General features: G+C 44.5%; 1 protein-coding gene across 1 annotated transcript; it reads left to right on the plus strand.

Annotated features, from left to right (window-relative positions):
• Positions 1-21695: 21695 nt before the first annotated feature.
• C8R40DRAFT_833974 (uncharacterized protein) lies at positions 21696-25652 on the plus strand. Its single transcript, XM_046236372.1, has 11 exons — positions 21696-21925; positions 21986-22055; positions 22148-22159; positions 22211-22267; positions 22324-22413; positions 22470-22580; positions 22627-22674; positions 22748-22954; positions 23010-23201; positions 23255-23419; positions 23470-25652. Exons 2-11 carry the CDS (start codon positions 22047-22049, stop codon positions 25597-25599), a joined length of 3021 nt encoding a protein of 1006 aa, XP_046089334.1. The 5' UTR covers positions 21696-21925; positions 21986-22046; the 3' UTR covers positions 25600-25652.
• The last annotated feature ends 313 nt before the right edge of the window (positions 25653-25965 follow it).

Genomic DNA, 25965 nt, shown 5'->3' on the forward strand with positions numbered 1-25965 from the left:
AAGGAATTGTTACGTGTGGTATTTCATCTCGTAGAATATATGTCACATCATCGTGAAATATAGGTACAGAATTCGTCCACCCCATAGGTAATTTTACTAACCTATGTGGTCCATATGGCGTTTGTGTGAGGCCCCGGCACAGAAGGCCTGCTCTGGTCTTACCCAGACTGGGCCTAAGCGAACGCAGTAGCTGCCTAGGCCGTATGAGGAGGTATGGGATAGTGCCGATACTGGTGAGGGGAGCCTAACCAGGGGTAGTTGTGGAGCTTGGGTAGACCTAATAGAGGGTCCTGGAGGTGTAGAACGTAACACGTAACCACCGCTTCGATGTGGAGGGGAGGTGTAGCCGATACGAGTGGGAAGCTGTGGGGAGCTTAGGGAGCAATGAAGTGGAATTGGGAACCTAATGGGAGGTTCCAAAGGATGAAGGACGAATTGTAGAGCCTCGACGTAGATGGTGAGTCGAAGTAGAGGCGTAGACAATACGAGGATTGACAGAAAGAGGCCAGAGATGGGGAACAGAGAGGAGAAACAGAGCTGAGGTGAGACAGAGATAAAGGAAACAGATAATGAGGAAATATATGACTGTTGAGACGTGTCAGGCCCTGTTAGCAAGTACTAGTAGACTGTACTAAAGGGACCAAGCCAGGTAAGATTTGACAATAACACGCTGGGGAGCTCCAAGGGGAGTCCCCAGCCTATATACTGTACATGAGGCTGTCAGGTACATATGTCATGTGGCTACTGGAGTGACAGGTAATATGTACAGTAAAGATCGTAAGGATGGTACATAGAATATCGGAAACATGTATAAGTGATGAACCGGAGCTCTGGAAAGGAAAGGGAAAGGTCCGGAGAAGCAAGGCATGACAGTTTGAAACGTCGTCATGTCTCTAGACAATTGATCTAATTCTCGTTCATCATATCCAACATATAAATCTAAGGTTCCTCCACAAGATCTTCCACTGAAGGATCTTGCTAGATCTGCAGTTGCAGGCGGTACACCCGAGTGTTGGATGGTAACCTTATTCAAAGGTTCCAAACTATGTACTAATCGTAGACTCTTGCCATCTTTCTTAATGACACAGAACCATTTCGAACGATAACTAGCATTCGATGGTTCGTATATTTCTGAGTCAATTTTACTTTTAATTATTTTGCACACATCCTCGAAGATACCTGGCGGAATAGGTATATTCCTTTCAACCCACGGTTCATGTGGAATTACAGGTACTTTCACAGGTGGAAAGAATTCATTTTTAAAGGTTCCGGCTTCACTTGGTCCCCAAGCAAAACCTGCTTCCTGTTTACACATCATTTTGTGCATAAGATCTCTTTCTTGTTTCCACAAAAATCCTTCAGGATGATTCTTGTCTATAATCTCTTTCCTCTCTTTCGTATACCTTCCCGTAGGAACAAACGGTTTAGGATGTTTCGACAATTCAGGTAATTCCAATAACGGATCACCATGAATGTGTCTTTCAATTCTAAATTCATCTGGTAACGTTGCCTTTATAGGGTTAACCTTTTTGTCAACTGGTTTATACTTCGTAAACACTTCTTCTGTATTCAAGTTGATTGGTTCCTCGACTCTTATGGCTTCAATAACCACTTGTTTATTCGTTTCATCTATTAAATTGATAGGAGATCTATCCTGCTGATTCAATTTAATACGTTCTTCAAGTTTATTTGTTGGAGGTTCATTTAATAAGTCTGGCTGAACATTCTCCTTCTTGTCCTTTGAGTCCTGGGCTTTTCCTTTCTTTCGTTGCCTCGACTCATATCTTACTTTCTCAAAACTCGGTTGGGATCTTTGGAACGATTCAGTTCCTCTTTTGAGTATTTCATATCGAACCTTTCTCTTCCTAGTGTCATAAAGTACGCAGCCCCTATCATTTTCCTTTTCTCACCGTCTCGACGCCTTTACTTGTACGATACATCATCCCATCACTGTCAAACCCCCATCGATTACTGATTCACCTGACCCATCTTCTCCTTCTATTGGCTTCCGCCACCTTCCTTGTTCCTAAACTGTACAGTATTACATCGTTGTTTCTCGCAGACCGGATTATGTATATATAGCCAACCCTCCACAGCCTGGTCCCTTATCTTGACCTCTCTGTCATTATCTGGGACCAGGTATGTGCTTACTTATTATTACCTATGACTACGATACTCAATATATCTCTGTCATTATCTGGGACCAGGACCAGCCTGCCGCCGTTCTGCTTAGTCGCTCCGCCTTGTTGCCTTGTCCAGTTGCTCCGCCTCACCGTTCTGCTTAGTCGCTCCGCTTTCCTGCTCCGTTAGTCACTCCGCCTCTGCCGCTTCGTGACATTAGGTCAAGATCCATTACTGCACTGACAGCCTACCGATAAGGTTGTCCTTGCAGGGTCTATAGACACCACGTCTTCCCCAGTTCCGCCCGACTCTGAAACACCTGTTGACAGTATAGACTGCTCCGCACTCCCGCACGCACTTGACCCCAGAGACCAAGCTCACGCCCATAACAACGACGATACTTGGCGCGATTGCCAGTCTCAACCTTGCCCCAACGCCCTTTCGAACTCAATCCGAGAGCCACTCACTGTAAGCAATATAACCTTCCTGCCGATTCCCCAGCCCCGATTGCCTACTCCCATCATGTCGACTCCTATCCTGCCTGCCCCAAACACCTCTGCGGAGGATCTCATGGCTCAGCTCATCAGACAAGTAGCTAACCTTGCTACAGCTATGGAGGAGCGCTCATCCTCTAAGTCAAGCATGAACAAACCCGAGGTTTTCAAGGGTAAAGATGGCGCTGAAGCCCGTCGCTTCATGGCTCAGTTCCAGAATTGGGCGTCAGAACAACCGGATCTCGCCAAAAGCCAAGTAAAACTCATCAAGTCTGCCTTGGGCTTCTTCACAGAAAGTGCCGGAGATTGGGCAACTCCCCATCTGCTACATTTCAATGCGGAAAATCCCCCTTTCGGAGGAAATTGGGAGGCGTTTCTGAAGGAATTTAGCCAACGGTTTGAACCAATGGACCCAGGTATGGAAGCCCGTAGCGAGATCAAGAATCTCAGGCAAAGTAAAGGACAGACAGTTGCGGAATTCGCTCAGAAGTTCAAGGATATCGGAGATCGGACTGAAATGTCTGATATTGACTGGCGGGAACGTTTCTTCACTGCATTACTCCCAGAGATCCGACAACACCTCATCACCGTAAACATTGCCCAAGGAATTGCTCCGACTCTGAAGGAGGCAATCAAACGGGCCATATCGGTGGATGTCTACCTGCACGATCCCACCATGACCGGCCGGAACTCTGGATACCCTCCCACGCATACCGCTCATACTACCCCTGCTGACCCCCACGCTATGGACATTGATGCAACCCACACCAGTAATGGGAATACTAGGGAAGCATTCCTAGCTCGCATGCGAGGACGATGCTTCGGCTGCGGTGCCCAAGGTCATGTCAAGCAAAACTGCCCACACCGAGAAACCACCTGCCGCTACTGTGGACGTCGAGGACATCTGGAAGCAGTCTGCCAAGACAAATTCATGGGACTCGGACGAGACCGAGGCCGACGCCAGCAACCTCGACGCCAACAGATATCCGCTACGGGACCCGCGCCATTCTCCCTATTCCCAAACGAATCCGTCCAAATCGCGTCCTCGACCCCAACATCTGCTCCTGCACCCGTAGCTGCTACTGCAAGCCCCCCTAACCAGGACTTTTCCAATCAGATTGGTCAAATAAGGGAATTACTTGATCGTGCTAACGCTATGTCCTCCTCGTCCTCTGGCTTTCAACAGGGTTTTTAAAGAGGGTACCCGCTTCGGCTGCACCGAGAGTACCCCGTAATCAGTTTGTTATGTTCGCTACTTCCTCGTATGACTCGCACCCATCATGTACAATATCGTCGATCCGGGAATTAAACTCTACTTCCCCACATTTCCGAATTCATGCGAGACTAAGAGGAAGGAATCACAGTATAACAACTGCAGCCATGGTAGACTGTGGAGCTACCGCCCTGTTTTTAAACCAAGACTTTGTCACCCGGAACCATGTAAGATGCGCACCCCTCCATAAACCAATCGACGTTTTTAATATTGATGGAACACCTAACCGAGCTGGACGGATAACCCATTTTGCACGTCTAGCACTCACAGTGGATAATCAAGAGCGATGGATGGACTTTCTGATCACCAACCTAGGAGGTGAAGACATCATCCTTGGACTCCCCTGGCTACGGAAGGTAAATCCGGAGATTGATTGGGAGAAAGGACGACTTTCAGTAAAGCCTCCTCGAGTAACGATAGAAGAAGTCCCAGACGAGGAGATCTTGTACTCTCATCTAGCCGCCACTCACACAGAAACCCCGATCCTCGAACTCCCGGAACTGGAACCTCCCGCAGAAAACCCCCACATTGAGGTGCCACTAGAAGCGACCCTTGAACCGAGTGAATCAGCAGCGGTGGAAGAACCACCAATACACCGAATTCGAGCCAATCATAAAACGCGCCGGGCATGGGTAAAAGCAGGAATTCTAGAGGAACAGACGGAGGAAGTCTGGTGCGCCGCAGGATTCACTTACTCCCAGCAGCTAGCAGAGGAAGCCAACCGAGACAAACCCGTTAAAACCTTCGAAGAAATGGTCCCTGAGCAGTATCGTGATTTCAAGAAGGTTTTCTCAGAATCCGCCTCCGAACGATTACCTGCCCACCAACCTTGGGACCATGCGATTGATCTCGTACCTGGAGCACCGGCAACCATGCGTACCAAGATTTATCCCATGTCCCTAAACGAGCAGGAGGAGTTGGATCGTTTCCTAGAAGAAAACCTACGGAAAGGCTATATCGTCCCCTCAAAATCACCAATCTCATCACCGGTCTTCTTCGTAAAGAAGAAGGATGGGAAACTCCGTTTTGTACAAGACTACCGGAAACTGAACGAGTACACTGTGAAGAACCGATACCCTCTCCCATTAGTTGCTGACATCATTAGCCGACTTCAGGGAGCCAGATACTTCACGAAGTTTGATGTCCGCTGGGGTTACAATAACATACGGATTAAGAAGGGGCATGAATGGAAAGGCGCGTTCGCAACAACCCGAGGCTTGTTCGAGCCTAAGGTCATGTTCTTTGGTCTCACAAATTCCCCTGCCACGTTCCAAGCACTTATGAATGCTATATTTGCTGATCTCATTGCAGCCGGCAAGGTGGCAGTCTACCTAGATGACATCCTTATCTTCAGTAACGATCTTGAGGAACACCGACGAATGGTACGGGAAGTATTAACCCGGTTAGAAAAGCACGACCTCTACCTACGACCCGAAAAATGCGAATTTGAACAACAACAGATTGAATACCTCGGACTCATCATCTCAGAAGGGGAGGTGAGAATGGATCCGGTAAAAGTAGCGGCTGTTCGTGACTGGCCAGTCCCTACTAACCTTCGGGAACTACGAGGGTTCTTGGGATTTGCAAACTTCTACCGACGCTTTATCCGGAATTTTGCCAAAATAGCACGACCTCTGAACGACCTGACGAAGAAAGACACCAGCTTTACCTGGACCGACACTCGACAGAAAGCATTTGATACCCTTCGAGAAGCCTTCATCTCCGCACCAATCCTTGCTCTATGGACACCAGACAGGCCTACTCGAATTGAGGTAGACGCATCAGGCTTTGCCACGGGAGGCGCCCTTATGCAGAAGCAAGACGATGGCCAATGGCATCCGGTAGCCTTCAGATCGGCATCCATGCAGCCAGCAGAACGAAACTACGAAATCTACGATCGAGAGATGCTTGCCATCATTGAAGCACTGAAGGATTGGAGGAACTTTCTAGAAGGACTCCCTCAACCATTCGACATCATTACGGACCATTCGAACCTCGAATTCTGGCGCACTGCACAAGACCTCACCCGCCGACAAGCCCGATGGGCCCTCTATCTGTCACGGTTTGACTTTCATATGATCCATCGCCCTGGCAGAGTAAACACCCAAGCTGATGCTCTCTCCCGCATGGCAGTTCATCATGTATCAGACAGCGATGATAACCGGCAACAGACAGTCCTTAAACCCGGCCACTTCGTAAAAATTGCAGCTTCGATCCTACAGAACCCCTTAGAGGATCGTATCCGGAAAGCCTCAGAACGGGAAGCACAGGTATTGGAGGGTCTCAAAACAGTCAAAGAGCACGGACTACAGCGCTTGGCCAATGGGATAGCCGAATGGGAAGAAGACAATGGGTTGGTCTACTACCGAGGTCGAGTATACGTACCAGCAAACGACGACCTACGCACTGAGGTACTCCGTCAATGCCACGACCATCCAACTGCAGGACACCCCGGACTACACGGGACGCTCAACTTGGTCAGTACCCATTTCTGGTGGCCTACGTTGCGCTCTTTTGTGGAAAAATACGTTGAGGGATGCGAGGTTTGTGCCCGTAAGAAGATCCAGCGACACCCACGGGCCGTAACTCAACCATTAGATGTACCATCCGGTCTATGGGAAGAGGTAGGGGTTGACCTGATAACACAGCTACCTAACTCCCAAGGCTACGATGCTGTCTTGGTTTGCACAGACCTGTATGGAAAACAAATTCACGCTATTCCTTGCACCAGCTCCATCACAGCCGAAGGCATTGCCGATATTTACTACCGAGAGATCTTCCGTCTCCATGGTCTTCCTCTTCACTTTAAATCCGACCGCGGACCCCAGTTTGCAGCTAAACTCATGCGATCCCTTCTCGCTAGGCTAGGAATTAAATCAGATCTAACCTCCGGATACCGTCCTCAGTCTAATGGCCAAACCGAACGAGCAAATCAGGAAGTAGAGAAATACATCCGCCTCTATGTAGGACGACGACAAGATGACTGGGCAGAGCACCTTCCCATGGCGGAGTTTGTGATTAACTCACGGACTCATTCTGCGCTAGGCATGTCCCCGTTCGAGCTAACCTACGGCTATCTTCCCCTGTTCAATATCCCAGTGGGCCAACGCAGCGGTATTCCAGCTGTGGATGACCGTATACGGATTCTCCGAGAAGCGCGACAAGATGCCGGAGCTGCCTTACACCTAGGAAAGAAACAACAGAAGGAGGGATACGAACGCGGGAAGCGGAAAGCTCATCAATTTAAAGTTGGAGACCTAGTCTGGCTCAGTGCAGAGGACATTAACCTTCAGCTTTCCAGTGAAAAGTTAGGAGATCGACAGCTTGGCCCTTATCGCATTCTGGAGAAAATTGGCCCTTTAGACTACCGCCTTGACCTTCCCCTATCCCTAGATCGCCTCCATCCCGTCTTCCATGTTGATAAACTATACCCCTGGAAAGGTAACTCCATTAATGGCGAAATACCAACACCACCAGAGCCGGTATACTTAGAGGATGAAGACGAACCGGAATACGAAGTAGAGGAGATCTTAGACAGCCGGGTTCGATGGAAGAAGTTGGAATATTTGGTTAAGTGGAAAGGTTACGACGCAGGGCACAACTCTTGGGAACCCGCAGCCAACCTCAGTCGAGCACCAAAAATTGTTCGGGCCTTTCATAAAAAACACCCAACAGCGGCAAAGCCTTGACCATCGAGGGCAATGGTCATAAGGAGGGGGGTAATGTCATAAAGTACGCAGCCCCTATCATTTTCCTTTTCTCACCGTCTCGACGCCTTTACTTGTACGATACATCATCCCATCACTGTCAAACCCCCATCGATTACTGATCCATCGATTACTGATCCACCTGACCCATCTTCTCCTTCTATTGGCTTCCGCCACCTTCCTTGTTCCTAAACTGTACAGTATTACATCGTTGTTTCTCGCAGACCGGATTATGTATATATAGCCAACCCTCCACAGCCTGGTCCCTTATCTTGACCTCTCTGTCATTATCTGGGACCAGGTATGTGCTTACTTATTATTACCTATGACTACGATACTCAATATATCTCTGTCATTATCTGGGACCAGGACCAGCCTGCCGCCGTTCTGCTTAGTCGCTCCGCCTTGTTGCCTTGTCCAGTTGCTCCGCCTCACCGTTCTGCTTAGTCGCTCCGCTTTCCTGCTCCGTTAGTCACTCCGCCTCTGCCGCTTCGTGACACCTAGTTCTTTGAGAGTTTTTAGGTTTATTCCAATTATCATCTCTGATCGTTTCAGAGGTATTTTCGTTATTACATTGATTTTGTGTAGTCTCTGTGGATTCAGACTTATCGCAATTCTCCCCCAAACTAAAATTTTGTAGTATAGGTTCAGCAAATCGCCTCTTCTGAACTTTCTTTCGTACAGGTTTAGGCTTGATCCTTCCATTTTGAAGGAAGAACGACTTTATAGGATTTAAATTGAATTGGTCATTATTCAATTGATCGTCAAATTCGCCTAAAACTCCATCTCTCCATACACAGAATACTTGTTTATCTCCAATCGTCTTTTGATTAAGGTAACAATCAATTATTTCTTCAGCTTGATCATCTTGAGACTTCAAATGTTCCCTAGATGCAAGAACATATGCTTCAGAAAGCTCCTTCTTAGAGAATGTTTCTTGTTCACATCGTTTGTATCCATCTAATACGATGTTTTGCTGTTCATCAAAGTGGAAGCTTATAGTGTATTCATCCTCTCCTTGGTCGCTACTCAACTCATCGAGGAATGAAAATTTCCCTTTGAATCATTTTCACCTGTCGATTTTTCATTATCAGGTGTAACATTCTTTGGTTCATTATATCGTGAGGTATTAATTTGAATATTTCGACCTTTCTGGCCACGAGGATAGGTTCCTACAGTAACCCTCTTGTGTGAGTTCGGATCGCTGATTGTTATCTCGGAATCTCTGTTTCCAAAGGTCTTAATTTCACTTTCCACCAAGACGTCAAAAGGTCTCCCTAATAACACTTGAAATGGTGCTTTATTCTGTACGTGTAGTTGTAAGTATACCGTAACTTCACCAAATTTAAACGGAATATTTCTCGCTAAACCAAGAGTTTGGTTTAATTTTCCACTTGCATCTTGCATTCTGATCGTGAATTCTGGATCCCAAGTAATTCCTAGACCTATAGCTATCAATCGGTCTATCACAACAATCTGTGAACCTTGGTCCAATACACTTTCAATCTCTTCATCTTTATTATTGATTTCAGGAGTAACAGCACGTAATCCATTTGATTGATTCGCTACTACCACTGGATGATCACTATGGTCTTCATATGCCACACTTTGATTAGCAACTATGGCAATGTTCCTTCGTTCATCATCAATGGAAAGGTCTCGTAGAAAACTTTCCACAATGTCTTTCTGCACTATAGATCCCACAGGAATGTCATTACGACTTTCAGTCAGGACTTCAAACATATCCGCCTGATCCTGCCAAAGATCTTCAATTCTAATACATGTATCAATCATCTGTACCCTAGATGGATCGTCCAAAATTTCAGTTTCTCCATCTTCGGATAAAGTTGATACGTAGTTATTCGTTTTAGTCCTTGGACGGACTCTTCTATTGCGTATCTTGCGCATAATAATCTTTCTGATAGCAGGTGATAAAGCTGCTAATTCTTCTGTACTCAAATCAACTTTAGCATCGAATATCTTCTTTGCTATATCTTCTTCTACACCTGGTCTCGAGACTTCATTCCTAATTTTATAGGCTGGAGTATATCCATGACTATCAATTTGATTCGTCTGGTCTCTTGGTACCTTCGTAGGTGTATTAATTTGAATAGGACGATACGTCCTAGGTTGAACATGATCATATGGTCTATGTTCGCTATTAATTTGATTCGTTGGTCTTGACAAAGGAATTAATTTAATAGCATCTTCGTCATCAGATTCATTAACATCTTCAATCGTGACTGAAGGCTTCTTCAAAGGCCGATCTATGGACTTTGGAGCCTCAAATCTCACTGTTTTCTGATTTCCATTGGTCGTTTCAACCAATTTCCCTGGTATTAAACCTGGTTTCTTGGGTATATGCACCCCATCAAATACTAATCTTTTCGTATTTTCATTAAATTGATTTCGTTTTGCTTTCTCACTTTCCTCCGGAGCTACAGCATTGGATCTTAAAGTTCTCATGGACCGATCCTGCTCCTTCATTGGAGTACTTATTTTTTTCCATTTGAACTATCTTGGTTGAACACACGGACATCATCTTCTCGGTGTGCTTCTAAATTCCCAAGTCTATCTGATAGTTCCTCTATTCTTGTCATCCAAACAGCTAGATTGACGTTAGAATTCATCTGCTGGTCCATGACTTTATCATCTTCGTCATCTTCCATGTTTGCAAAATAGGATTCAGCACGATCCCATCCCAAGTCTTTCGCCATTTGTTCAATTTTCTTGTAACGAGGTACATTTGGATCGTCTCGAGGCATTCTAGCGTTGTCTCTTAATTTGTAACGCTTCGAGTCACCTCCTTCAGGCATCATCCAACCTCTTTTCGTAAATTCCAGCAAGTGTGGACATTCATTCATAAAATGATCTGTCGACTTGCACAAGAAACATGCCCACTGAGTTCCATTCGAACTTCTCGGTGTCGTATTTCTTTCAAATCTATTAGATTGATTCGAGGGACCACTCGGTGGTATCGAATTAATCTTTCCTTTAGCATTTTCTTTGGCCATCTGTGCCATTACTGCTGTTAACTGTGTCATAATGTCTGCTCCTTCTTTGAAGTGCGACTGTAATGACTTCGCAGCTCTAATTTCTTTCATATTCGCCTCCATGAGGTCTTTATTCAACGCAACCATTTGCTGTTGTTCCTTCGTCAATTCCCTTGGAATCAAACTTTCTAATTTAATTCCCAGAAGATCCTTAAATTCGTCTTCTACTTTGGGTTTCAATGCTTGAAGATAGTCCCTATCTGTCTTGGGAACATCTGCAGCAAACGGTAAATTAATGTGTCCCCTACTAAATGAATTAGGGTTATTAATTGGTGGGCTCGAAGAAGCAATGGAAAGTGTTTGATAGTAGTTATCAAATGAACTCCCAATCATATACTTCTCGGCCGCATTCATTACTTCGTCAATCTTGAAAGGGTCTTCCTTTCGTCTATCTGACATAGAAGTAACTGATACATCTTTCACAACTGTTTCTAGCACGCCTCTCCTTACTTCAGGAGTCATAGGTGCCAAGAACAATCTTACTGCATCACTATTTGTGATCATTTTCGGTTTGTCCATCAGCTTTTTCATTTCAGCATCGAAGAGGAGTCTGAAGATTCTCATCTTCTCCTGTTCACCTGCATCAATTGGATTAAATTGATGGACCAATTGTTCAAGCAATAATCTAGATCCTCTTTCGTCTCCTACAGATTGCGGAAACATATTCTTTAGATCCTTTTTAAATTGATCCCAATTCGGTTTCTTCACCGAATCAAAGACTCTTAATGCTTGTCTCGTTTTATAAGACGTCCATTCTAAAGCTAATCTCACTTTAGCCTCGTCAGATGTAATTCCTCCATGTTCAAATATGCTTTCAGTAGCTTCGAACCATGGTATCATTTGACTTGGATCAGTTATATCGAATAATGGTGCTGTCTTATACTTTCTTGGAAGTTTCGCACTGGCTTTATCAATCTCAGCCTTAGCTTCAGCTGACAACGCAGGCATTCCATAATTATTGGTAGTCATTTTGACTGGTTCAATCGTATTACTTGTTTGAGAGATAGTCTGATGTAACGTATCTATCAATCTAGTTGATTCAATCGACGTAGAAGATGTTGAAATTGACTCTGGAGCAATCAATTCAATTCTATCTTCTTCTAAATCAATCGGATTAATTTCTTTTCTCTTCCTTTTCGGATCGAGATTAGATTTCTTCAAATTCCTCGGCAAAGATGTAAGTCTTCCTTGAGATATAGATGATCCTGTTCCTCTAGAAACAGAACTTCCACGCGATTCTTCTGTCGTTATTTGAGAAGAGGATGGACGACTGGATTCATTCGTAGGATTTAATAGGGATGTTCGAGCTGATGTGCCGAACGTAGATCTCCCAAACACAACTCCTGCTTTACGATATTCTTCCGGTGTCAATACTCCTGCTTTCTCCGAATTCTTCGAAGTACGCGGTTTTCCTGATGAACTAATTTTGACAGCTCACAGAAATGGTATCACAAAGATCAACACACTTCTACCAAATAATCGAATATAATCCAAACAAACGTTCAATTTAATTTATCAAGCTAATTGTAGCTTCAAAACCACCCCTCGCGGTGGGCTCCAGATAACGAGCTTGCCTCGTTTTTGTGTGAAAGAGAAAGGAAGGAATCTAATGGGCACTCCAACCAACCAATCTAATACACAATATGCGAGTTCACTGCTATCAAATTTATTTAATAGCAAGGGGTAGCATTGGCAAAGGTTCCGCAACGCTTTGAGAGCTAAGTAAGAAGCTTTGATCAATCAATTTGAATCGTTCTAAGGGTTCGATATATTCCTTTGATCAAGGTAGATTCAGCACGATTTGTGCTTTGGTTTGTATTGATCTGGGTATATCAAGAATTGGGGGTTTGAATCAAAGTAAATTAAAACCGAAACACACAGACCCCTACGGAGGGCTAGAACTATGTGCTGGCATAACCACACAGCGTGATTTGCCCTTAAGACCAACGACTGATCCTAAGTTCGAAGAATACCCAACAACTGGATAGACTTCTCGCAGTCACAAGGAGCAGAACACAATGTTCCTATACTCACAAGTGCCGGGCCCGAATGGCTGCTAGCGAAGAGGTTTCAGTCTGGCGGGAGTGTGTCTTTCCTTTTTACGGATTAGCACTGCAACGTCGTCCCAAAATCACTTCTATTCCAGATACATTGGATCGCTATTTATACATACAGAATATAGAGTCGCATAGTACAATTAATTTAATACAATAAACGTTCGGAACCGCAAGGAAACTTCTACACTCAGTCAGATACCATTTAATTTGAATCTACATGTTCTTATTTGGTCCATATTAGTTCCAAGATTCTAGTATACCTCCAAACATAGGTAGGTACTTCAATATTCATTTAATTTAATTGTTTTTGGAGGATGACTCGAATAGTGTTCAACTGTCATTGCTGTTCAACACTTACTTCGATCGTTTGTCACCTCGTCCGGAGGCAAATCAGCTCTCCTTGATCCTAATCCTATCAATCTGATTCATCTGGTTTAAACTAATTGCTTCTCTCTGTCAATAGACACCCATTGTGCCTATACTCAATCAAGGGAGTTACGCATAGTATTCATTTAATTGCATTCTTCAATATTTTCTATGTCAGGACTCTTTGACATTCATTTGATATGTCTTCGGAGCCTCGCAGTCTTCCGATCGTTCTTCTAGTCATTTTACTCAACCATGCAACTTGATTGGTCTATTAGACTAAATCGCAGTCTTTTTTAGATTAACGCATGATCTCATTCTAGAAGGAGTATTTGATAATTCCTGAGTTCTAGAAAGTCATTTCGAGTCAATCCTCGGTTCATGGTCACTTGAGTAAGTTCTTCCAAACTCCTGTCAGTGTAAGGTCCAATAAGAATACCCTTGGTATGTCATACGTGAATGGTCATCCTTCGGATGTAGTCCGAGTCTGGTATAATCCTGCTCGACAAACAGGTAGACTGCTATCCATAGGTAGTATCGGGGATGGGTAAACTAACCAACTTGTGGTAGTATGGGTATATGGTCCCTTCAACTTATTAGACTGATTCAGTATCGACTTTGACTGTCAATCTGGGTCTCAATTACAGTCCTCTTGATACAAATCTATACGTGAAAATGTCACAATTCACAGCATAGACGTCTAGCCAAAATTTAGGCGTGTCATCGGTTTCAAGCCATTCCTTGTCTTTAGACTCGAGGGCAACCTGTACTAACTTGTCTCGCTGGTTTTTCTTTCTTCGGATGAGATTAAGCAGATCGTCTTCGGGGGCAGATGTCTGATCCATTACTTGAGAAATGAAAAATTCTGGTTTTAGCAGTGTGACGTCGGTATTGTCATTCTCCCCTTTCTCAAGGCCTGACATCCTTGACAGAGCATCGGCTTTTCCCATCGATTTCCCAGGCTTATGGAAGAGCTCAATATGGTATTCAGCAATTTCAACTACCCATCTGGCTTGTCGTCGATTCAACTTCTGAGGTTTCCGGAAATACTGGAGATTCTGGTGATCGGTAAAGACTTCAACAGGTTCTTTTGTGCCCAGCAAATACTGTCTCCAGTCTGATAGAGAATCCATGATGGCCATCATCTCCTTGTCGTAAATTTCATAATTCCGTTCAACCTCGTTAAGTGACCTGGACCTGAAGGCTACTGGTCTCCACTTTCCATCAACGTTTTGTGATAAGACAGCACCATTTGCGTAATCGGAAGAATCAGCTTCAATCCGGAACTTTCCTGTCTCTCTTGGGATAATGAGAGTGACGTCTTCGATGATTCGGTCTTTCAGTTGATTGAACGCATCTTGTTCAAGAGATGTCCATTCCCAAGTCGCATTCCCTGTGAGCCGTGTTAGGGGTTTGGCAATTTTACTGAAATCTCAGATGAACCGGTGGAAGAAGTTGCAAAACCCTAAGAACGATTGTAGTTCGCGCTTTTTCTGTGGTGGCTGCCAGGTTCGAACTGCTTCAACCTTTTTTGGGTCCATCCGGATTTGTCCATTGCCTACGATGATTCCAAGATATTCAACCTCCCTAGCCTCAAAGGTGCACTTTTCAGGTTTCAAGTACAGTTTGTTGGCTTTTAGGATGTCAAGAACCTTTCTGACGATGATCTGATGTTCCTCAATGTTGTCCGTGAAGATAAGGATATCATCCATATAGACAATGACGTGTCCTTGATCAATGAGCTCTCGAAGGATGTGATTCATGAATGCTTGGAACGTGGCAGGTGAGTTTGTTAGTCCGAAAAACATAACTGTGGGCTCGAACAAGCCTCTGTTTGTTCGGAATGCTGCCTTCCATTCATCTCCTTCTTTGATCCGGATGTTATTAAATCCCCATCGGACATCCATTTTGGTAAAGATCTTGGAATTCTTCAGTTTATCAATGAGTTCCTGGATTAACGGGAGTGGATATCGATTCTTGACAGTCATGTCATTTAGCTTTCGATAATCCTGTACAGGCCGTAGTGTTCCATCTTTCTTTTTGACAAAGAAGAAAGGTGAAGCCATGGGTGAGCGTGATGGTCATATTCGTCCCGATCTAAGGTTTTCCTCTAGGAATTCATCTAAAGCCTTCTGTTCCGGTGGACTGAGGGGATAGACTTTACAGTCAACTGGTTTGGAGCCTGGCGTTAACTCTATGGCATGATCCCATGGACGTCTTTCTGGCATTTGGTCAAAGTCTTTTTTACTAAATACGTCAGCATACTCGGCAAGGTATGGAGTAGCGGCATCTGTAGTGGCAGTTTGTACTTTGATATGGCCTTGGTCAGAAAGATACCCATCCCAATCGAACCAGAAGATCCTTTCACCATCGACAAGTTTTTCCTCTGTACCATCATCCTCAGGTGATTCATAGTGTGGCAAATACCCGCATTTGTCAGGACAACGTTTGAACGTCAACGTAGATTCCTTCCAATCAATGCTAGGATTATGGTAACGTAGCCAGTCTATGCCTAGAAAGATATCTGTCTTGCCTAGATTGGTAACTGCCATATCTATTCGTTCGGCATGATCTCCTATCACCATTCGGACTTGTACATAGCCTTCTATGGAACCATTTTTGTTCAGAGTGCCATCGGCATTATAGACCAGCATTTTGACTGGTAACTCCTTAACAGTGAGCTGGTGCTGTTCTACAAAATCCTTATTGATACAGGACCCTGTGGCTCCGCTGTCTAGGAGGGCTTCCGTTTCAATCTGCACACCATTGTCGATATTCTCAATAGTGGTTCGCAACTTTAGCTCACGTCCTCGGTGACACGCCTAAATTTTGGCTAGACGTCTATGCTGTGAATTGTGACATTTTCACGTATAGATTTGTATCAAGAGGACTGTAATTGAGACCCAGATTGACAGTCAAAGTCAATACTGAATCAGTCTAATAAGTTGAAGGGACCATATACCCATACTACCACAAGTTGGTTAGTTTACCCATCCCCGATACTACCTTCGGATAGCAGTCTACCTGTTTGTCAAGCAGGATTATACCAGACTCGGACTACATCCGAAGGATGACCATTCACGTATGACATACCAAGGGAATTCTTATTGGACCTTACACTGGCAGGAGTTTGGAAGAACTTACTCAAGTGACCATGAACCGAGGATTGACTCGAAATGACTTTCTAGAACTCAGGAATTATCAAATACTCCTTCTAGAACAAGATCATGCATTAATCTAAAGGACTGCGATTTAGTCTAATAGACCAATCAAGTTGCAGGGTTGAGTAAAATGACTAGAAGAACGATCGAAAGACTGCGAGGCTCCGAAGACATATCAAATGAATGTCAAAGAGTCCTGACGTAGAAAACATTGAAGAATGCAATTAAATGAATACTATGCGTAACTCCCTTGATAGAGTATAGGCACAATGGGTGTCTGTTGAAAGAGAGAAGCAATTAGTTTAATCCAGATGAATCAGATTGATAGGATTAGAATCGAGGAGAGTTGATTTGCCTCCGGACGAGATGACAAACGATCGAAGTAAGTGTTGAACAGCAATGACAGTTGAACACCATTCGAGTCATTCTCTAAAAACAATTAAATTAAATGAATATTGAAGTACCTACCCATGTTTGGAGGTATACTAGAATCTTGGAACCAATATGGACTAAATAAGGACATGTAGATTCAAATTAAATGGTATCTGACTGAGTGTAGAAGTTTCCTTGCGGTTCCGAACGTTTATTGTTTTAAATTAATTGTACTATGCGACTCTATATTCTGTATGTATAAATAGCGATCCGATGTATCTGGAATACAAGTGATTTTGGGACGACGTTGCAGTGCTAATCCGTAAAAAGGAAAGACACACTCCCGCCAGACTGAAACCTCTTCGCTAGCAGCCATTCGGGCCCGGCACTTGTGAGTATAGGAACGTCGTGTTCTGCTCCTTGTGACTGCGAGAAGTCTATCCAGTTGTTGGGTATTCTTCGAACTTAGGATCAGTCGTTGGTCTTAAGGGCAAATCACGCTGTGTGGTTGTGCCAGCACATAGTTCTAGCCCTCCGAGGGGTCTGTGTGTTTCGGTTTTAATTTACTTTGATTCAAACCCCCAATTCTTGATATACCCAAATCAATACAAACCAAAGCACAAATCGTGCTGAATCTACCTTGATCAAAGGCATATATCGAATCCTTAGAACGATTCAAATTGATTAATCAAAGCTTCGTACTTAGCTCTCAAAGCTTTGCGGAACCTTTGCCAACGCTACCCCTTGCTATTAAATAAATTTGATAGCAGTGAACTCGCATATTGTGTATTAGATTGGTTGGTTGGAGTGCCCATTAGATTCCTTCCTTTCTCTTTCACACAAAAACGAGGCAAGCTCGTTATCGGGTACCTCGGACGAATCTCTTACGACTTTTGAGATTGGTAACTGCTTCAGTTGCGGTTGCATGATTCAGATTTCGTATAGCCAATACCGTTTCTTCCGATGCTTCTCTGACACGACTTTCAGGCATCCAGGCTCTAAGGATTCCTATAGCCATAGGGAGTTTGTCCATTTGTAACCGCTGCGCCACCCATTCAGGTGTGTTTGGTTCATATCTCACAGGTTTTTCCTCAGTTCGGGTTGTCATTGTAGATAAGTTATTTTTATTGGATGTACCAGTACTACCAAATTCAAAACTAAATTGACTGTCTACGTATGATGACGAAAAGTCCGATATTGATTCTGAGATTGGCCCCGGCAGACCTGCGTCTACTGCTGGGGCAGGACAAAACCCAATTCTTTGGCCATAGCCTCCTGATCCTCCTGTGTCATCCGGTTCCACATGCCTCTGACAAACTGCGGCTTCGGTGCTTTCTCTGGACAGAACTTCGCAATGTGGCCTTGCTTGCCACAATGGAAACATTCCTTGTTGCGACACGCAGCGTCGATGTCCATTGGTCTGCCTGCACCTTTGAAAGTTGTTCCAGTACCATCTTTCCTATCCTGGGTGGGTACCGCAGGGGTTGGAGCCTTAGTTGCGGGAGCCTGTGTCGTTTGTGGTTGCCATCTCTGGCTACTAGGTCCTTGCCCAGCATTCCGCTGGTATCTGCTTGACCAATTTCGTCGCATTTCCTCACAACGCCACCACATGTCGTCGATGCTGATAATCTTCTGTTTGAGTTCATCGAATTTTTCGATTCGCTCATTGCTGGTGCCGTACACTTGGTCGATCAGTTTCGGCTTTACGTTCATTTCGATCAGTCTGATAACGTAGGGAGCGTCCTTAGCATATCCAGCGTCTCTCATGATTACTTCAAATTCCTTGAAGAAATCCTCTGCCCTCTCATTGGGGCCCTGACGGAGATGTTCTAGCTTCTCCTGTGCGTTCTCTGTAAGTCCTTTGTCTAGGAAGGAGGCATTCAATGCGTCCTTGAATCCTTTCCAGGTGACTTTCCATTCCTCCTCGTCATCATTGAAATTATCGTCCGTATAATTCTGGACCCAGCTACTGACTTTGGGACCTCGCATATACGAGACCGCAATGTCAATTCTTTCACTGTCTGTAATGATCCTATTCCTTGGATCACGAATGTAGGCAAAGAGGGTACGACACCACTCTTTGAACTGCGCTTTGTTGCCATCAAAGATGCTAGGTTCTCTGAGCAAAGACTTGCCATGAATGTTGGAGGTAGTGGTGGTGGGAGCGGGAGTAGGGTTAGACATGCTGTAGTTGGGTGGTATGTAGGCAGGTATGAATGAGGTGATATTTCGTTCGATAGAAGATGAAGTGGATGGAGCAGATGAATCGGGGGTACGGTAACGATCGGTTTGTACCGAAAGTCTAGGTTGTCCTAGTCTTGAAGTAAAATCCGTTGTAAGGAAGACGAGTTACTAATGCAACCCGGTGGTGATGATGGGAAAATGTATGATTGGATTTGTAGAAGTCGAGAGTAGTGTGGGAGAGATTTCGAAAATAGAGTACGATGATGTGGGAAGCAGCCTTCCACTCTCGCTTGATGAACAGATGCACCCTCCCCGTCTAGGAATGGAGCTCGTTGTGCACGCGAAGACCCCTCTCCGAAGATTAGTGATCAGTCGACACTTTCGTCTGCCAGTACGGTGTCGGACTCAACGTTACACCTTTGTACTATAGGCGACACTGCTCGAATAGAGAGTAGAAGTCTGTGAAGGGTTGGTAAAAATGTGAGCGGGGATAATTGTGATAGGGATATGATTGCGTAGCGTGTGACAGGTGGTAAGAATAGCTTTGATCTTCTGTCAGCGACTGGTTCTAGTAACGGGTGTCACCAGGTGTCACACTCAAGAAAACCTCAAACAGTAAGGCGATAAAGGAAGTAAGCAAAGTTCTGGGCTAAACCAGGTAGAATAGACGAGATCAAAGCTAAGGAAATACAGCAAGTAGCTACAGCCTATATACTAGTGAACAACCCTCTGCCCTAGTAATGCCCAACGCCCTGGGTTAGTGGTAAACATGAGTAGAACATAAGTAAAGCAATGTGTAAGTAATGAAAGCTCGATCGCTATGCTGTATACGTGTTGTGAGACTGCTGTGTTTAATATAAGTAAATGAAAAGCGCATGTTGTATCAGTAAGCATAAATAATAGGTCAGGTGACAAGATAAGACAAGATATAGGATAAGGGAGATAGAAGATAAGACAAAAGATAAAAGATAAGACAAGGGATAAGGAGAAAGATAAGATGAAAAAGAAGTGATCGTAACAACCAAGGGTATTCTTATTGGACCTTACACTGGCAGGAGTTTGGAAGAACTTACTCAAGTGACCATGAGCCGAGGATTGACTCGAAATGACTTTCTAGAACTCAGGAATTATCAAATACTCCTTCTAGAATGAGATCATGCATTAATCTAAAAGACTGCGATTTAGTCTAATAGACCAATCAAGTTGCATGGTTGAGGAAAATGACTAGAAGAACGATCGAAGTACTGCGAGACTCCGAAGACATATCAAATGAATGTCAAAGAGTCCTGACAAAGAAAATATTGAAGAATGCAATTAAATGAATACTATGCGTAACTCCCTTGATAGAGTATAGGCACAATGGGTGTCTGTTGAAAGAGAGAAGCAATTAGTTTAATCCAGATGGATCAGATTGATAGGATTAGAATCGAGGAGAGCTGATTTGCCTCCGGACGAGGTGACAAATGATCGAAGTAAGTGTTGAACAGCAATGACAGTTGAACACCATTCGAGTCATTCTCTAAAAACAATTAAAATTAAATGAATATCGAAGTACCTACCTATGTTTGGAGGTATACTAGAATCTTGGAACCAATATGGGCCCAATAAGGACCTGTAGATTCAAATTAAATGGTATCTGACCAATTGTAGAAGTTTCCTTGTGGTTCCGAACGTTTATTGTATTAAATTAATTGTACTGTGTGATTCTATATTCTGTATGTATAAATAGCGATCCGATGTATCTGGAATAGAAGTGATTTTGGGACGACATTGCAGTGCTAATCCGTAAAAAGGAAAGACACACTCCCGCCAGACTGAAACCTCTTCGCTAGCAGCCATTCGGGCCCGGCACTTGTGAGTATAGGAACATCGTGTTCTGCTCCTTGTGACTGCGAGAAGTATATCCAGTTGTTGGGTATTCTTTGAACTTAGGATCAGTTGTTGGTCTTAAGGGCAAATCACGCTGTGTGGTTGTGCCAGCACATAGTTCTAGCCCTCTGTAGGGGTCTGTGTGTTTCAGTTTTAATTTACTTTGATTCAAAAACCCCAATTCTTGATATACCCATATCAATACAAACCAAAGCACGAATCGTGCTGAATCTACCTTGATCAAAGGAATATATCGAATCCTTAGAACGATTCAAATTGATTGATTAAAGCTTCTTACTTAGCTCTCAAAGCTTTGCGGAACCTTTGCCAACGCTACCCCTTGCTATTAAATAAATTTGATAGCAGTGAACTCGCATATTGTGTATTAGATTGGTTGGTTGGAGTGCCCATTAAATTCCTTCCTTTCTCTTTCACACAAAAACAAGGCAAGCTCGTTAACGGTTACACGGTGTACATGATCTTAACACAAAAGCAACATGCTCTGGGTGCTTTCACTGCTGGGAAGTGCTCTCAACCACTTTCAGACCCTTAGCCGAAAATACAGGTTTTGCAAATAAGTTGTGACAACAACTCAAGAATGTTCCATCCTCTACCCTTTGTAACAAAGTTGCCCAGCCTCCGGTTGCGCTATAATGATCCATCCGTGTAGGCCATCAAAGCCTGTCATATTCGTGTACCGTCTCTACAAAAAATCATGTCGTACGAGCAATTACTAGAAGTTGTACAGTACATAGAATAAACGCAACTTTGTCTAATGCTGATCACGTTCTCGTTACACTTTTTGACTTTATCCCAGGATCTTTTCGACATGGAGCAACTTTTCGACGTGCTGCTAATAAGCTCTACTAAGCTGATCATATTCCAAACCAGTGCCAAACTTGTAAAGCAGTGAAAAGTATACGGATTTGGTGCAATCTGATCTTGGACCGTGGTAAAATCTTCACGCGCGCTAATCGGAGTGGTATGCCAAAGGACCTAAGCAAGCAAGGTGATCCGTAATGACTTTAAGCGCGTGGGGCTCGACCCAAAATTCTCACCGTCCTCACTGTATTCGTAACTTCACCCAGCTTCACCCGCACTCTTTCTTTTGTGACAATATTAGTTCATTGAATCCTGTCTTCACTCATCTTACATCTCCTGGATGCTCAAATCATCCATTCGCCACAAACCGATCCTGCATGACTTCAATATCTAGAACCTCAAGAATTATTAGTACTAAAGAAGCTGCTGATAGCTCAAATATTGTGGCAAGTCTGGGCATATCCATCTTCGCACCATACCATATTCTAACGGTTGAGACCGGTCAGGTGTCGAGCTCGTGCAAATCCAGGCCTATCAAATCAAATAAGGAGGCCATACGATCTACACATGAAAAAGGCAAACCAACTGTGACTACTAGTACTGGAACTATGTCTAACAAATCAGACGACGGGGTTGGGATATACATCAATCGCTTTGGGAAAAGCCAGGTGGTCGCACAGGTGTGTCACAATTGAAGTGACGCTCAAATTATTATTGAATTATATGACAAGGTGCAAGAACCCGTACTCCCGTTTGGATCCCTAAAGGAAGCAGGAGAACGCGAAATTGTCCGTAATCCCCACTGTATTGTCACACACCAATAACCAGAAGGTTGACCTTCCAGGTAATCCCAACTTGCGCCCGAAACCCTGACAAGGTGCAAGAACCCGTACTCCCGTTTGGATCCCCGAAGGAAGCAGGAGAACTCGAAATTGTCCGTAATCCCCACTGTATTGCCATGCACTAATAACCAGAAGGTTGACCTTCCAGGTAATCCCAACTTGCGCCCGAAACCCTCAAGTCTGTAGGTACTTTGGGTATGGTTTCTGTGAATGGGGTAAACGATGCCGTCGTATACATCATTTTGACACGCGTAACGAGGTGCGCTGTCTTCCCAATTCTCCTTATCATATCTTATTTCTTGCAGGTGAACCGAAGGATACTACAAAATGTTTTCAAGGACGACCCTCCTAAAGTAAATGTCATTGTGTCTTTAAGAGTTATCTCGAGGTCTTCGAAGATTGACTGACATCTACATGTATCATCAGGTAGTTCCCACCAAAGCGAATGTCAACGAAGCCTGTCGCCTCTATATCGAAGGTCGCTGTAACCTTGGCTGGCGTTGTCGTCGTATCCATCTAATTCCTCTATCCCGCGCGTTCACCGACGTCGATGCGTCAAACTCGCCCGAAAGTGAGCTCGAAGATGATCTCATTGTTAAATTGCCACCTTCTTCAAAGCCACTATTACCACCTGTAATGATGATTTAAGTACATCCTTTTGTGATATCATGTTAACCCGATTTTGTAGACAACCTGCCTCAACGTGCCAACTGACACTCAACTTTCACAATCCTTATCGGGTCAGTTCATGCTTGACCTGGGGTCGCACCTATGGCTCAAAGCCTCTAAGGTTGTGGAGCTTCCTGAGCCCGAAAGGTGGGGATGTGAAACAGATGCAAGTACATGGCTGGACACCGACAGCGACACCTCTGAAGGATCTGTTCGTCTATTTGTTCTCGTCAAACAAGGTCACTGACTTTTGATTTACAATAGAATTCTTTGGACTCTAGTACCTCGTCATTAGAGGCGAGTGCTCAAGTCAAGCATCCGCCTCCTAGGAACTCCGAAACATGTAGGCGATGGCTGAAAGGATGCTGTGAACGAGGCTATAGCTGCCCATATGTGCATAAAGACCTCGAATATGACAAATCTCCGTTTGTCAGTTTTATTTTGAGTTCATTCGAAATGTCACCAACAAACACTCATAGGAGCCTCGACCTACTGCCCCAACGTTTTATATGGCTACTATACATGACCATATTCGAGTCAAGTTTGGCGCTGGATTCAGTGTTCAAGAAGTCATCACTGGTTTTGAAACTCCGTGGCTATATGTTAACAATATTCCATCCAATGTATCGCAGGACGAAGTTACACAACTTCTCTCAAAGCATGGTACAGTGCAGGACTTCCGTTCAGAAACTGGTAACCAACGAGGAACCCTGCGAGTACGTGTGCGTTTTTCCAGTGACATCGAAGCGCGGAACGCAAACATCATTCTCAATGGGACACGGCAATGGGGATCTCTCATCTCAACTCAGCTTCCTGTGAATACCGCTCATGGCCGTGGTGCAACGCTTCAGAATACTGCTGTTCGGATTGAATGGGAAGCACCTAGCATTATTGGGTATGCTGGGTACCCTACCGAGGAACGAGCAAAGGAGGCCATCGCTATCGCTAAGACTGCATACTCTGAAACTTACATTTCTGCTCACATGTATTCCGGACTACCTCAGATGGCTGCATACACTGTCCGTTTTCTCAATCTCCCTGTTCATACCAAAAAAGAACAGATGAGAAAATATTCAAAACCTCTAGATATGATGTGGGACGTGCCAAATTATACCTCGGTTGACGAGGTGGCCACATTTCTGCGTCGTAGACTAGAATCGAACGGAATTGATATCATCAGCTTCGAGGTCCTACCTCCACCATACCGCGATGGCCGGGTCAGAGCCTGGGTCCATTTCCTCGCACCCGTTGCTGCCAAGGCTGCGTGCCAGCTTCTTCACCTCCGTAAACCAATGTGCACGGGCAGAACTCGTATATTTGCATACCACGTGCAATCCCTTTCCTACTCTATTCTACTTGAGCATTACAAGAAAATCCAGGACGACATTCTACTTTTCCGTGAAAGGCTACGGCGCGAAGTTCAGGGAACGACTTTTACAGTCATTCCCGGCGCGTCATCCGTTACCATTCGATTATCTGCTATCGATGGAAAGGATCTTGGCAATTTAAAGGCCGAGTTCGAACATCTTCGCGGAGGTGAAGTTGTGAAGCATGACGGCGAGGTGCTTTGGGATCGATTTTTTGGTCTCCCTGCAGGAAAGTCTTATCTCAGGAGGCTCGAGATTGCTCATCTTGGAATTGCAATTCGAGAGGATGCTATGAGACGGCGGCTCACGCTGTTTGGACAATCCGCTCTTCGAGAGGAGGTTAAAGCTGCTTTGACCGAAAAGCATAATGAACTTTTGGTAGCAGAGAAGCGATGTCTTTTCCTTGGACCTCTTATTGGACCATTCATACATTCTGAACTCGGATCTCTTTCCCAAAGGCTGGGTCCTGAGAAAGTTGTTCTGGATATGTGGAACCGTCAGTTGGTAGTGAGCGGTAAAGATCATGATTTTCGTGTCGCTCTGCAGGCTGTTCAAAAAATTCAACGCAGACAGCATCCCCATTTGCAACGCGACGTTGCATCTTGTCCTGTCTGTCTTGGGGAGGTTGATTGTCCAGTCACTCTTCCCCAGTGCAAGCACAGTTATTGCCGTGCTTGCTTAATCAGCTATCTTCAAGCCGCGATTGATGGTAGATTCTTTCCGTTAACATGCTTGGGTAACGACGACAATTGTTCAAGTCCCCTTTCGATCTCACTCGCGCGTCAAGTCCTTTCGTCAGGTGAATTTGACTCACTAATCGAGGCCGCTTTTGAAGCGCATATCCACGAACGTCCCGAAGAATTCCATTATTGCCCCTCTCCTGACTGCATGCAAGTCTACCGACCGGCTCCCAGTGGCAACATCTTGCAGTGTCCGTCATGTCTGCTTCGCATATGTCCACAATGTCACGTCGAACAGCACGACGGATTTGAGTGCCCCGATCGTGATGGTGGGGACCACCTATTCAATGAGTGGGCAAGAACTCATAATGTGAAAAATTGTCCTTCGTGCCGGGTCCCTATTGAACGAGCGGAAGGATGCAACCATGTTACTTGTATTCGCTGTCGGACTCATATCTGCTGGGTTTGTATGCAAACTTTTCCTAGAGGTGATGGTATATATAACCATATGCGCGCTGAGCATGGAGGCATTGGGAATGCCTTCGACGATGATGGGCTATGAACTTTACGAACCATATGCCATGTTAGTATCTATCTCTTGTATCTGTATTTTATTGTTGTACAGTATATCTTTATCGTTGTATTCATTATTCTAGAGTTGTTTGAATTCAAATTAGCAGCAACCCGTGCGATGTACTGAGGAGTCGCTTTGCTCTGCCCGTGCATTGAGAAATGAAGAGGTTACAACCTGAAAAGGCATGCACACTAAGTAAACCAGTCATCATAACCAGGTTTAAAGCCCTGGTCCCACACAGCAAGTGAAGGAAAACAATAATGTCATTCGAACTGAGCTTATAATGTTCCACCAAAAAAAGCGCTCATCAACGTTTTGAGTATTGAGAAGCCCAAAAACCCATACCTTTGTCAC

The sequence above is a fragment of the Lentinula edodes genome, assembly GCF_021015755.1.
Source record: "Lentinula edodes strain Le(Bin) 0899 ss11 chromosome Unknown C8R40scaffold_7, whole genome shotgun sequence".
Classification (NCBI taxonomy): Eukaryota; Fungi; Basidiomycota; class Agaricomycetes; order Agaricales; family Omphalotaceae; genus Lentinula; species Lentinula edodes.

Excerpts from the sequence above, each read along its gene's own strand:
- C8R40DRAFT_833974 (XM_046236372.1), top strand. Across the intron at positions 22,268-22,323 it reads AAGCAGGAGAACGCGAAATT|GTAATCCCAACTTGCGCCCG; the intron begins GTCCGTAATCCC and ends TTGACCTTCCAG. Across the intron at positions 23,202-23,254 it reads GCGACACCTCTGAAGGATCT|AATTCTTTGGACTCTAGTAC; the intron begins GTTCGTCTATTT and ends GATTTACAATAG.